This window comes from Heterocephalus glaber, unplaced genomic scaffold (assembly GCF_053883595.1).
Source record: "Heterocephalus glaber isolate CG9 unplaced genomic scaffold, H.glaber_assembly_v1.0 deba00001553, whole genome shotgun sequence".
In the NCBI taxonomy this organism is placed as follows: Eukaryota; Metazoa; Chordata; class Mammalia; order Rodentia; family Bathyergidae; genus Heterocephalus; species Heterocephalus glaber.
Genome location: NW_028258344.1, coordinates 34,366,234 through 34,381,045, shown reverse-complemented (window position 1 = coordinate 34,381,045; position 14,812 = coordinate 34,366,234). Strand labels below are relative to the sequence as shown.

The following is a 14,812-nucleotide window of genomic DNA, read 5'->3' as shown; positions in this document are numbered from 1 at the left end:
TTCCATGGCTTCTTCCTTTCCTGGGACCCCTCACCATCCTCTGCATAATCCTGCTTTTCAGACACTGTCTGTTCTGCTGTTTTCAAAATTTCTTACAGGAACACATGTGGGCCTTTACCAACCAGATGGTCAGGGAACTCATCACAGCTGGCTACCACCCCTCACTACTGATGCTGGCTCCACCTAATGAGACCACACCTTGGCCGTCTAAAGGCCCCACCCAACAACACTCCTTTGACAGCAAGAAGCAGCTACAGAAAAAGAGACCCTTGCCCCTATTCCATAATAACAAGAGTCTGGAACGACAGAGTTTTCTACCAGACAAAATGCCCCCAATGGTCCTACATTCTAAAATGGCTCCTGTTTCTAAAATAGTTCCTGATTATAGAAATGAGCCACTTGGGGTAAGGGAGTGAAACCTACCTCCTCTAGAGAAGCAAAACCTAACTTGTTGCTCCACCCTGCTACTCATGTGATCCTCCCCTTCCAATCACCCAGCATCCCGTTTCTCAACTCTCATGATACTCTCCCCATTGGACTGCCCTATTGATCGGGGTACCCTGGCAGCTCCTTCTCCAATAAAGCCTTGCCTGGGGTGGGGGGGGGGGACACATTGCAGAGGACTTTAGGATTCAAATATTGATATATGGCTCATTTACATAAATCATAGTGATGCACATTTAATTCAATATAACTGACTTTATTTGTGGAAATAAAGCTGACTTTTATAGGTTATAGTGATGGCAAAAATTTGTGCCTCTCTGTCATTTGTCATGTTCTATCTCTTTAGGAGTTAGATATAATGTGCTTTTTTTTTACTTAGAAGCTTGGTAAATAGGTCCTTTGAACTAAGGAATTTGTCTTATTTGCTCTTCTCAGGGATATAATACCTGGTACACATATTCATTAGACATCAGGAAATGAATAAACTACCTAAAAATTAAGAAAGTGACTACCTAAAAATTGAGTACATGCACTAAATGAAAGTATTATTTACATGAGACATTTTTTAGTGTCATGATGTACAGTTATCTGTACTATGACATTCTAATCGTGAAACTAGATTCTACCTTGCTGATATCATCAAGTGGATGGTTGCTGGCATTTTCCCTTTGGATTATGTTCTTTAAATCAGTATGAAATTTCTTCACATTAAGGAAAACAAGTGGATTATTTATTGAGATGATTTTCATCAGAGGCGTGGTCTCCTTTTAAAAGAGAAAAAAACAAAGATTCAGAATTGTGAATTAAATGAAAGAAAATAACTATACCCAATGCGTTTAAATCTTGCAAGTCCAAATGTCACTCACCTGTGGGAACAATCTCTTAACTAACATTTTAATTATTAAAATATATTTAGGATCTTACTGTAACAGCCCACTTCTTGGGCAAATATGTACTTTCTAGAAAGAAACAGTAACCTTGAGACAAGCCTACAGATTCTCTGAAGTGATCTTTTTGTTTGTTTTTGTTTTTTTGGTACCGGGGATCAAACTTGGGTCTTTGCACTTGCAAGGCAGGTGGCAGAACCACTGAGCTAAATCCCCGGCCCAAACGTGGTCTTTATTCCTGTTGACTGGGTTTGGGAAGGCAATAGCCTAAAATAACCAAAGAATACAGGGGGATTTATCCTCCCCAAAGCATCCCTTCCATTCAACCTATCAGTTAAAATTAATCTATTTAAACCATTTATATTTTTAAAAACAATGTGTCAAATGTCAGATCATTACTTCATAAGGACATAAGTTTTCTTCAGCTGAAATACAACTGTATAAGTAACTGATGGTCCTAATTGGAACAGGAATATAACTTCACTTGGGGCAAGCCTGGGTCACACTGCATCACCACAATGTAGGTGAGGGTGGCAGAAATGGAGGAAAAGGTTTTATACAAAAGGGTGTCTGCTTTGGCCATTTGCCTAGATAATACTGGTAGCACTCAATGGCGTGCAAGTAAAACCATCTTCTTTGTGGCCTTGGGACAAATATCTGATTGAGAAGATAGCCAATTCTCTGAAATGATAGCTCCTCACCAACCAAGAAAGCAATACTCCTGTAGGCTTTAGTACTCATATAAACATGGAGATGCAATGAACTATCATGTGTGCAGGCAGAAGAAAGAAAGAAGAAAAAGAAAATGTTAGGGACATTAATTTAGATAATTTATTTAACCTCTCTAAGTTTCCTAATTTTTTAAATTAGATGAATGGTTAAACTAGATTGTCTCAAAAGTTTCTAAATCCACAAAATTGATTAAACTCCAAAAAATGAGATTTGCAATAAAAAGAAAACAAACAATATAAGCTACCAAACTAATTTTAATCAAGAGTAAACCCCTTAGAAACCAAAAATAAAATGTTAATTCTTAGGCCTTTCATATTTAGTCATCACAAATCGTACATGACTGTGCCATTAAGTTGTCTTATGTTAATTTGAAAACATATATATTTGTTAAAGAGGCGAGATTCAAGTTGTCCCAAAAAGTAAATTTTCAGTGAAGTTGAATTCATGAAGTAGGAAGAGATCTCCAAAATAAGGAATGAGTTATTTTGCATAAAGAAGGAGTGAGAAAGCATATGATTGAAAGACAAGAATAACAAATTATTAAATTTTAAGTTAGCTAAAAATTCCACCCAATAGTTCATCTTCATATCTTGCTCAATCTTGCCTTTTTCTCTTTTTTATTTTGGCACAAGTAATTAATGAGATGTAATAATTTTTCTTTTTTTATGAGTATTATTAGTACATGTTTGCCATACATAATGATTACACTCATTGTAGGGAATTGGTCCATGTATATAACATATTTAAATTCCTTTCTTTTTCCTCTTTCCTCCACCTTCTTTTGTTTTTCTAGCATCAGATTCATTTATCTTGCAATACCTTGTAAAGTTAATTATCATATATACAGATTGAAAACCAGACCAATAGGCCAAAGAATATATAAAATATGTAACCCAATGTACTAAGTCAAGTTATACTTTTAGATATATTGTTTGCACCGGATTATGATATCTTCTTTTTCTTTTTCTTGTTTCCTATTATCTGTCTTTTATTCATACAATAGTACCTTGGTTCACAAACTCAATTTTTTCCACATAAAAATAAGAATCATGGAATGAATTCTGTGACCAGGATCATGGAAAGAATTAAGTTTGTGAAACAAGACACCACTGTACTTTATATATATATTGAGTTTTTCATATAAGAGAAATCATGCTATATTTAAGCTTGTGTGTCTGAGATACTTCACTTAACATTATGATCTCAAGGTACATCCATTTTTTTACAAATGACTCCAGTTTATCCTTCTTTCTGGCAGAGCAGTGCTCAATTGTGTACAAGCACCACATTTTTTATCCATTCCTCTGTTGATGGACATTTTGGCTATTCCCAAGACTTAACTATTATGAATTGTACTCATATAAATAAGGATATAAATATGGATATATGCATGTAACGCTGTGATATGATTGATGTCTTTAAATCTTTTGGGAATATACCTAGAAGGGAATAGCTGGGTCAAATGGAATTTCTACTTTAGTTTTTTGAGAAATCTCCATGCTGATTTCCTCAGTGTTTTTATCAACAGTGGAGAAGGGTTTCTTTCTCCTCACAGCCTCATCAGCATTTGTTATTGGTTAATTTCTTGATGGTAGCTATTCTTTTTGCAGTGAGATGGAGTTTCAGTGTTGTTTTTGTATTTCTAGAATAGCCAGTAATGTTGAATATTTTTTCATGTATTTATTGGCTGTTTTTATTTCTTCATCTGAGAAGTGTCTATTCATTTCAGAGACCCATATTTTTCAGTCTAAATTTGGAGGTCTCCCTTTTTGAGTTTTTTATATATTCTAGATATTAGTCCTTTGTCTAAGGAATAGCTGACATAATTTTTTTCCCATTCTGTAGGTTGTCTCCTCATTCTGCTAGTGGTTTCCTTTGCTGTGCAGAAGCATTTTAATTTGATGGGCTCCCATTTGTTGATTCTTGGTATTATTTCTTGTGTAACTGTGGTTTTGTTCAGAAAGTCTTTTCTTATACCAATTTCTTCAAGAGTTTTATCTGTTTTGTCTTTCAGCAGATTAAGTGTTTTCTGTTCTAATGTTTACATATTTAATTCATTTTGATTTTAGTTTACTTCATGATGAGAGATAAGGGCCTAAGTTCAACCCTTGGCATGTAGATAGCCAGTTTTCCCAGCCACCATTTATTAAGGAGGCTATCTTTCCTCTAGCAAAAGGATCTGACACCTTTGTCAATGATAACAGCTAAGTGTGCTTCCTGGAGTTGTTTCTGTATCTTCTGTTCCATTGATCCACAGGTCTGTTTTTGTTGTTGTTGTTGTTTGTTTTGTTTTGTTTTGTTTGCTTGTTTGTTTGGGTTTCACCAGTACCATGCTGTTTGTTCACTGTAACTTTGTAGTGTAACTTGAAGTAAGAGATTGTGATGTTCCCTGCCTTGCCCTTGTTGCCCAGAATTGCTCTTGATATTCTAGGTCTCTTCTGGTTGCATATGAATTTTAGGATTGCTTTCTCTAGCTCTGTAAGGAATGTTATTGGTATTTTGATTGGAATTGCATTAAATCTATATAAAAGTTTTGGAATTATGGCCATTTTGACTATATTGGTTCTGCCTATCCAGGAACAGGGGATATCCTTACATTTTCTGATATCCTCTTCAATCTCCTTTTTCAGAGTACTATAGTTTTCATTGTAGAGGTCTTTCACTTCCTTACTTAGGTTAATTCCTAAGTATTTCATTTATTTTGATGCTATTGGGAAGAGTATTGTTTTCCTAATTTCCTTATTGGTGAGTTTGTTATTGGTATAAAAGAACACTATTGACTTTTGAGTGTTGGCTTTGTATCCCGTTACTCTGTCAAATTTGAATATTTGTTATAGGAGTGTTTGGGTGGAGTTTTGGAGTCTTCTATGTAGAGGATCATGTCATCAGCAAATGATGATAATTTAACTTTTTCCTTTCTGATTCATATCCACTTTATTTCTTTCTTATCTTATTTCTCTAGCTAATGTTTTGAAAACTATATGAAACAGAAGTGGTGAGACCGAATATTTTGTCTTGTTCCTGATTTTACAGAGAAAGCTTTCAGCTTCCTTCCATTTAGGGTGATATTAGCTATTGTTTTGTCATAAATGGCTTTTATCAGGTTGAGATAAAGACCTTCTATTCCTATTTTCTTCAATTTTTTTTTTTTTACCAAGAATGGATGTTGAATTTTTCAAATGTTTTCTACATCTATTGAGGTGATCATGTGATTTTTGTCTTTACTTCTGCTTTATGTAGTGTATTACATTTATTGATTTGCATATGTTGAGCCATCCCTGCATCCCTGGAATGAACCCTACTTGGACATCATGTATGATCTTTTTGCTGACTTTCTGCATTCTGTTTGCCACTAGTTCTTGAGGATTTTTCCACCTGTGTTCATTAAAGAGATTGGCCTGTAGTTCTCTTTTTTGGTTGGGTTCTTTTCTGGCTTTGGAATCAGGTTAATGCTTGTTTCCAGGAAATACTTTAATAAAATTAGATTTCCATGTGATACAGTTATTACTCAATTGAGAGACAAGACTGGAACCAAGATTCAAGAGATGTAGAAATTTCTGGCACTTTCATCTTTCCTACAAATCCCCTCATTCACTCCCACACATGTTTAGCCCTTGAGGAAGGTAAGGATTATTTAGAGTTTACTAACCAAGAACTTTTAAGGTGAATTCTTTATCAAAGCAAAGAATGTCAATCCTAATGCACATGTACATGAGTGATGGAGATACATTGAGGACATAGGCCAGGAGTTTGCTTAAGCATTTCCTTTGTTTTCCTTCTGTCTTCCTTCCTCCCTTTACTTCCTCATTTTTCCTTCCTTCTCTCCCTCCCCCCTTTTTTATACAGGATCACACTATGTTTTCCAGTCTGGCCTTTAATTTCAGATCCTCTGCCTCAGCCTCCTAAGTACCTGGGGTTGCAGATATGCACCACTGTGCCTGGCTCCCATGGATAATTTAAGGAAAGAAAATAAAGGCAGAATTGGTGGAAAAGGTGAGCATGAAACATCCTCAGAGTCTCTGAAGTTAAACAGCGCCCTGTCAAGCAAATCTTCCTATGCTTACTAAAACAAGCCCTTTTCCTGTGTGTCACAGAAGAACTCCTGATGTCATTTCCTAGTTCCAGTCTATTTGAAAACACTCTCACATTAGTCCTTCTGGTGAGGCCAGTTCTCTCTATTCTGAGGGGAATCATCAGGTACTAAAGTGAATGTAAGAAATAAAGGAGAAAAGTTTAGCCAAACATACATAAAGCAGGGTCAAAGTGAAGACAATTTTTTTAAATTGGCATAAATAAGTCAATATTTTCCTTCATTTTTAACTATTTTTATTATCTCTTAAGATAAAAACTAGAACTCAAACTCCAAAAATTGGCTGTCCCTAGCATTGTAAAGTAAGACAATTTATTCAAGTTGCTTATTTAAAAAGCTCTTCACTGTGTAAAAATCCAATCTTATTGACATTCCAGAACCACTGAACTTAATTACCCTCTACCAATGATACAGTCTCATTGACTAGATTTTTTTAAAGGTAATATCATGAGCCAATTTGTTTATTCTCTTCCCTATTTCCTATCTTCATATATCACTTAGTTTAGAAAAGACTATCAATTTGGCTGGGTTGCTTTATGCAGCTTAGCAATAAGAAAGAGGTTTACACATGATTTTGTGAATGTGGACAATGATTTTACTGTGAGCTGCAGCTCTCTGAACCATGATCTGATCTTATCTGAATGGCAAATCCAAAGAAATTTTCTTCTGTTTCATTGAACCGTGGTATGTCCACTGTTAAGTGCATCATGCTCAACATTAATCATTGGAAGTTCACATTAATTAAAAAGGGAAGATGCCCTACCAAGGTTGTGAGTTGCACGGAACATGCCGAATCAGCCTGCGCCCCAGCAACAATCTACTGGACACCACCCCCCCACCCCCCGCTCCCTTGTACAGCCACCTGGTTCTACACTACAAAGATGCAGAGGACATCGGACCACCAGACCACGGTACTGAGTCCCGCCACTCCCGGCCCAGAGATAGGGGCATCTGAGCCACCGTCCCACTGCTCCTGGTCCAGAGGAAGGGGCTTCCTGGGCACCAACCCTCCCACTCCTCCCAGCCCAGAGGAAAAGGCTTTTGGGCCACCATCCCTACCACTGCTCCCAGCCCCTGTCCCAACTCTCCCAGAGCAGAGGAGGTAATCCATGCAGTTGCCAACATCCAGCCCCCAAATCAAAATGAGAAAACACATATATAAGTCTCAAAACCAGACTTCCAGATCACCTACAGCAACCCCAAAGGGAAATGAGATGGAACACTCTGATACTCAACCACCTGGACCCACTGAACTGGCAACAAAAGGAGATCTAGAAAAAATGAAATTAGAAATAATTTCTCAGATAACAGGAGAAACCGTGCTCCTAGTGCAAGACATGATTAATACATCTAGAGAGGAGCTGAGGAACATGATGGAATCCCAACAGAAGAAACAAATGGAATCCATGAAACAGATGCAAATAGATTGCCAGGACATGAAAAACTCCATTGAAAGTCTACACAGCAGAATGAGCCAATGTGAGGACAGAATTTCAGATATAGATGATAAGATTGCAATTAATGACCAGGAAAAGAAAAACTGCTTCAAAGTTATAAGGGAACATGACAAATCAATCCAGCAGATGCTAGATGATCCAAAGAAGAACAACATAAGACTGATTGGAGTCAATGAAGAAACAGGAGAGAGTGGAGATGACATAAAAAACTCTTCACAAAAATAATGGCAGGAAACTTCCCAAGCAGGGGAAAAGAGCTTGACATACAGATAAGTGAGGCATATAGGACTCCAAATAGCCTTGATCAAAAAAAAATCTACACATAGGCATATAATTGTTAACTTTCCAGAAATTCAATAGAAGAACAATGTTCTACAAGCAGTTAGAGAAAAGAAACAAATCACATTCAAAAGAAAGCCCATCAGAATCACAGCAGACTTCTCAACACAAACCATCAAGGCAAGAAGAGCTTGGAGTGACATATTCCAAGCCCTAAAGGAAAACAGCCTCCAACCCAGACTGATGTACCCTGCAAAACTATCCTTCAAAATTGATGGAGAAATAAGATACTTTCATGACAAAGAGTACCTTAGGAACTTCGTGAATACCAAACCAGCACTCCAAAGAATTTTTTAAAATATCCTAGGAACAGACATTGAGGATCACAACCCCAGAAAGCAAAGCAGAATGAACCCATCTGGCAGAACAAGAAATTAAATGTAAAGGCAGAGAACCCCACAAAAAGAAAAAGTCATGGCAATGATAAGTCAATATGTTTCAGTTATAACCATCAAAGTTAATGGTCTCAATTCACTAATCAAAAGAAATAGACTGTCAGAATGGGTCAAGAAGCAAAATCCAACAATATGCTGCATACAAGAAACACACTAAATTCAAAAGGAAAACTCATGGACTGAAAGTTAAAGGGTGGAAAACAATACTCCATGTGACGGGAACATGAAAAAAAACAGGAGCAGCTAACCTCTTTGCAGATCAAGTAGATTTCAAACCAACACTGATTAAGAGAGATGAAGAAGGACACTACATCCTTGTAAAGGGAAGAATCCAAGAGGAAGAGATGACAATCATAAATATCTATGCACCAAACACTAGTACACCCAACTATATAAAACAAATACTAATGGACATCAAAAGTCATATATGCACTAATACAATTGTAGTGGGGGACCTCAACACCCCACTGTCACAAATAGATAGAGCGACTAGACAAAAAATAAGTAATGAAATACTAGAACTCAATCAAACTCTTGAACAAATGAACTTAACAGATGTTTACAGAGTCTTCCACCCCACAAAATCAGAATACACATTCTTCTCAGCTGCACATGGGTCATTCTCCAAAATAGACCACATACTCACACATAGAACATGTTTAAGTAAGTGCAAAGGAATTGATGTTATCCCCTGTATATTATCAGACCATAGTGTGATGAAATTGGAGATCCATAGCAAAAGAAACTCAAAAAATTTCATAAACATGTGGAAATTGAACAACACACTTCTGAATAACCAATGGGTCACAGAGGAAATTAAAGAAGAAATCAGACAGTTCCTTCAATTAAATGACAGTGACAATACAACATATCGGAATCTATGGGACACAATGAAAGCAGTCTTACGAGGGAAGTTCATAGCAGTGAATATGCATATTAGGAAAACAGAATGAGCCCAATTAAACAACCTGATGCTGAACCTCAAGCTTCTAGAAAAAGAAGAGCAGGACAACCCCAAAGCTCATACAAGGGAAGAAATTATAAAGATCAGAGGAGAAATCAATGCAATGGAGACTAAGAGAACGATACAAAAAATCAATGAAGTCAAGAGTTGGTTCTTCGAAAGAATCAACAAAATTGATAAACCTTTAGTCAACCTTGTCAGAAAAAGGAAAGAAAAGGCCCAAATCCATGCAATTAGGAATGAAAAGGGTGAAATTACAACAGACCCAGCAGAAAACCAGAGGATCATCAATACCTACTTCCAGAACCTATACGCCAATAAGATGGACAACACAGAAGAAATGGACAGATTCCTATATATATATGAATTGCCAAAGTTGAATGAAGAATACCTAAAAATTCTGAACAACCCAATATCAACCAATGAAATTGAAAATGTAATTAAAAACTTAGCAACTAAAAAAAGCCCAGGCCCTGATGGCTTCACTGCTGAATTCTACAAGACATTTAGAGAGGAACTGCTGCCACCACTACTGTTTAAACTCTTCAATGAAATTGGAAGGGAAGCAATACTCCCAAATTCATTCCTGGAAGCAAGCATCACCTTGATCCCCAAAGCAGAGAAACACCCAACCGAAAAGGAGAGCTATAGGCCAATCTCACTAATGAACATAGATGCAAAAATCCTTAATAAGATAATGGCAAACAGAATGCAGAAGATCATCAAGAAGATCATACACCCTGATCAAGTGGGATTCATCCCAGGGATGCAGGGATGGTTCAATATATGCAAATCAATCAATGGAATACACTATATCAATAGAGCCAAGGACAAAAACCATATGATTATCTCCATAGATACAGAAAAAGCATTTGACAAAATCCAACATGCATTTATGATAAAAACCCTACAAAAATTCGAATAGATGGTCTCTACCTCAAACTGATAGAAGCCATCTATGAAAAACCAACAGGCAATATCATATTAAATGGTCAAAAACTGAAATCTTTCACACTAAAATCAGGAACAAGACAAGGATGTCCACTATCACCACTCTTGTTCAATATAGTTCTGGAAACATTAGCCAAGGCAATTAGACAAGAGAAAGAAATAAAAGGAATAAAGATAGGTAATGAGGAAGTCAAATTGTCATTATTTGCAGATGACATGATACTCTATATAGAAGACCCCAAGAATTCCACCAAAAGTCTTCTAGACTTAATAACCAAATTCAGTAAAGCACCTGGTTACAAGGTCAACACACAAAAATCAATAGCTTTCCTCTACACAAATGACAGACTCACTGAGAGAGAAATAGGGAAAATAATTCCTTTCACAATAGCATCCAAAAAACTGAAATACCTAGGAATCAACCTAATGAAAGAAATCAAAGACCTCTTCTCTGAAAACTATGGCACTCTGAAAAGAAAGATTGAAGATTATATCAGAAAATGGACAGACATCCCCTACTCCTGGGTAGGAAGGATTAATATAGTGAAAATGGTCATACTTCCAAAACTGCTATATAGATTTAATGTAATTCCAATTGAGATACCAGCAGCATACTTCATAGACCTTGAGAAAACAATCCAAAAATTCATTTGGAACAAGAAGAGACTCAGAATAGCAAAAGCAATTCTAGGTAACAGAGACATGGCAGGGGGTATCACAATCCCCAACCTGAAACTATACTACAAACCTACTGTGATAAAAACAGCATGGTACTGGCAAAGAAACAAACCTGAGGACCAGTGGAACAGATTAGAAGATGGAGAAACAATGCTAGACACACTCAGCCATCTCATCTTCAATAAAGGAGTCAAACACCCTCACTGGAGGATAGATAGCCTCTTTAATAAATGGTGTTGGAAAACTTGGATTTCAACTTGCCAAAGATTAAAACTAGACCTATATCTCTCGCCATGCACTAAACTAAAATCAAAATGGATTAAAGATCTAAATATTAAAATGGAAACTCTGAAGCAGATGGAACAGATGTTAGGTAGAACTCTTGAAGACATCGGTGCAGGAAAGGATTTTATGAACAAAACCTCAGTTGCCCATGAACTAGCACAAACAATCAACAAGTGGGATCTCTTCTTATTAAAAAGCTTCTGCACAGCAAGAGAAACCACCAGCAGTGTGAAGAGACAACGCACAATATTGGAAAAAAATCTTCACCTGCTCTTCCTCAGACAAAGGTCTACTATCTAGAATCTATAAAGAACTTAAAAAGATCAGACCTCCCAAAATTAAAGACCCAATCCAAAAATGGGCATCTGAAATGAACAGACCTTTCTCAAACAAAGAAGTAGAAATAGCAAATAAATACATGAAAAAATATTCAACATCACTGGTCAATCGAGAGATGCAAATGAAAATAATGCTGAGATTCCACTTCACTCCAGAAAGAATGGCTGCTATCATGAAATCAACCAATAACAAATGCTGGTGGGGCTGTGGGGAAAGAGGAACCCTGCTCCACTGTTGGTGGGAGTGTAGACTGGTGCAACCACTGTGGAAATCAGTATAGAGATACCTCAAAGAACTAGGACTGGAAGTCCCTGTTGACCCAGCTATTCCCCTGCTGGCTATCTTCCTCAAAGAATTAAAAGAGTCCTACCACAGTGATATATGTGCACCCATGTTCATAGCAGCACAGTTTGTGATAGCTAAAACTTGGAAACAGCCCAAATGACCATCAACTGGAGACTGGATCAAGAAAATGTGGTTTTTTTCTAAAACGCAGTACTACCCAGCCATAAAAAATGAGAAATTAGAGATATTTATAGCTAAGTGGATGCACATTGAGGCGATACTCTTAAGTGAAATAAATAAGGCACTTCATGTATAAATACCAAATAGTTTCTTTAGTGTGAGAAACTGAAAGTGTAAATAAGGACTAAAATGTATAATAGGTAATGTGAAATAGGAAGAAAAGGGGCCAAGGGGAAAGAAGTGGGAGGGCTAGGGGAAAGGATAGAAGGGATTGGGATTAATATGAGAAAATGGAAAAATAGGAACAAAATCTTTGTAAATAGGAAGGAATGGAGGGATTGAAGGGAGGGCTGGACAAGGGTGAAAAATAAGAACCAAGAGAGATTATGTAAAGGTGCAAATTTCCAATGATGAATACCATTATATTGTATACCTAAACTGTACCAATGATTAGAATGAATAATCGATAATGCAAAATAGGAAGCAAAGGTCCAAAGGGGTAGGGTTAGTGGGAGGAGCAGGGGAAAGCAAAGAAGGGGAAGGAAAAATGCTGAGAAATGGAAAAAATGGAAATAAAGTCTTTGTAAATGGGGAAGGGTGGAAGGCGTGAAGGGAGGGCTAAGAATGGGGAAAAAATAAGTACCAAGATGCTTTATGTAAAGGTACAATTCCAAATGAGAAATGTAATTGTGTTGTATACCTAAAATGTACCAATAAAAGAATTTAACAAGAAAAGGGGAAATATTTTTAAATATCATAACTTTTATTTCTTATGATATCATAAAACTACCACACCTACAAAAAGTATTAATCATTGTGCAAAGGAAAAAAGAAACTAAACTTACATCATCTGTTTCTGTCTTCACTTTGAATTCCATTTCTTTCGTGTTTTTAATACTTAAAGTCTTTTCTCTAAAATTAAGGCAGATAAAAAAAACACAATAAGTCATTTCCTGATGAGCACATTAACAATGAAGAACCAAAGGAGCTAAATTATATTTTATCTTAATAATTAGAAATGCCTGAAATGCTTTAGAACTCATAACCCATTTGCTCATAAAAGATTAGTAAATCTATGTATTTCTGGGATACTCAGGAATAGAGGGTAACAAAAAGAGCCATCTAACTAGAGATTAATAAATATACTTTACCTCATTTTGGTTCCTAGAGCCCCAAATCTCCAAGCTGCAAGAGGTGGATTGGTAAAGAATTATAAGAGATAAAGGGCTAGAAAGTATTATTATTTGATAAAATCTTGTTTTAGAGGAAAAGAAGGAAACAAGGAATCAGGGACAAGATGGGACAAGATAATAATCAACCTGCTCTATTTAGATAATATAAAAGTAGAATATAGAGACAAATCTGACCGTTTTTGAGAATATATTACTGCACAATTACCTTTAAGAGAAGGATGAGGTGTGAGTGGAAGCATTACCAGATGAACACAGAAAAAGCAGAAAAGGAATTGATCAAAATGAGGAAATGATTTGTAGATGTTCAGTAAAAACACAAAAGATATGTGTTCCTCAATAAATTATCTGGAATATTATATTTATATATAAAATAATACATATATTATATATTATATACATATATAACATTAATCATAATTTTCTGAGAAATAAAACTTTTTGAAGTTATTTAATTTTCCAAATGATTAATGTTACTATATGATTTGTGTTGCACTGGATACTACTATGCCCCTTTACTTAATTAAAAAAATTCTCCATGATACAGTACATGGTGAAAGGATATATTTATTTTTAATATACTTTACATATTTACTATAGTTTGGATATCACATCTTCCACAAAGGTCAATGTGTCAAAGGCAGTGTCACCAATTTTGGCACCATCTTTAGGTGGTGAAACCGCTAAAAGGTAGGGTGAAGCTAGGTCACTGAAGGAGTAAATTTGGAGAGGATAATGAGGACCTAGTCTCTTCCTTTCCCTCTCCTTTCTTCCCAGTTGCCATGAGGTGAGTAGCTATGCTCTACAGTGAGCTTCCTATTATGATATTGTGCTTAGCCACAAGCAGAGCAACAGGGCCAGTTGACCAATGGACTGAAATCTCTAAAACCATGAGCCAAAATAAACTTTGCTTCTTCTTAAATCGTTTTATTTAAGGCATTTACTACAGTGATAGAAATCTGACTAAGACATATTCTATTTTTTTATTTTTTTATTTTTTGGTACCAGGAATCAAACTTGGGTCCTTGCGCTTGCAGGGCAGGCGGCAGATATTCTATTTTATAATGATTAAGATCAACATTGTTATACACCATATGTAGATAAAACATGTCCCTATCTGTCTTTACTTCTCTGATAGCACACAAAACATGAGAATGTTGTACCATGAGTTATACAAAAATAAAATATACTTGATTGCTGAGTGAGAATAAACAGAGTATTTTAACAAGGTCTTACCTTGGGAAGCGTCCTATCACTACAGCTATGGTACAGACAACACCAAATAGTAGTCCCACATTGGCAGCAAAGCATATTGTAAATATATATGTACTGACCCATATAGCCTAAAAGAGAAAAGATAAACAGAAGATGTGGGTTCTTTGGTATTATCTTTCTCATTAATTGCTCCATTTCAAACAGTCTTATTGTACAACATTCTTGTGACCAAATCTCTCAGCAAGAATATATCATTTAAGAAGCAGAGAAAACAGAAGCCAGGGAGTACAGAATCATATCTTAGCTTTATCTGACTCTCAGCAGTACAAATGGGGAAAGGTTCACTCTTTTAATTCCAGGTACTGCCAACTTTTAATTCAA

General features: G+C 36.2%; 1 protein-coding gene across 2 annotated transcripts in view; it reads right to left on the bottom strand.

Annotated features, from left to right (window-relative positions):
- Positions 1-14,812, bottom strand: part of Slc26a7 (solute carrier family 26 member 7) — a 175,081-nt gene that overhangs the window by 31,848 nt on the left and 128,421 nt on the right. For both annotated transcript variants that reach the window (XM_087190592.1, XM_087190591.1), the window contains exons 12-14: positions 14,453-14,559; positions 12,872-12,938; positions 1,071-1,208 (exon numbers count right to left, since the gene is read on the bottom strand). In XM_087190592.1, the coding sequence (XP_087046718.1) occupies positions 1,071-1,208; positions 12,872-12,938; positions 14,453-14,559 (312 nt within the window). The remainder of the gene's footprint in view (positions 1-1,070; positions 1,209-12,871; positions 12,939-14,452; positions 14,560-14,812) is intronic.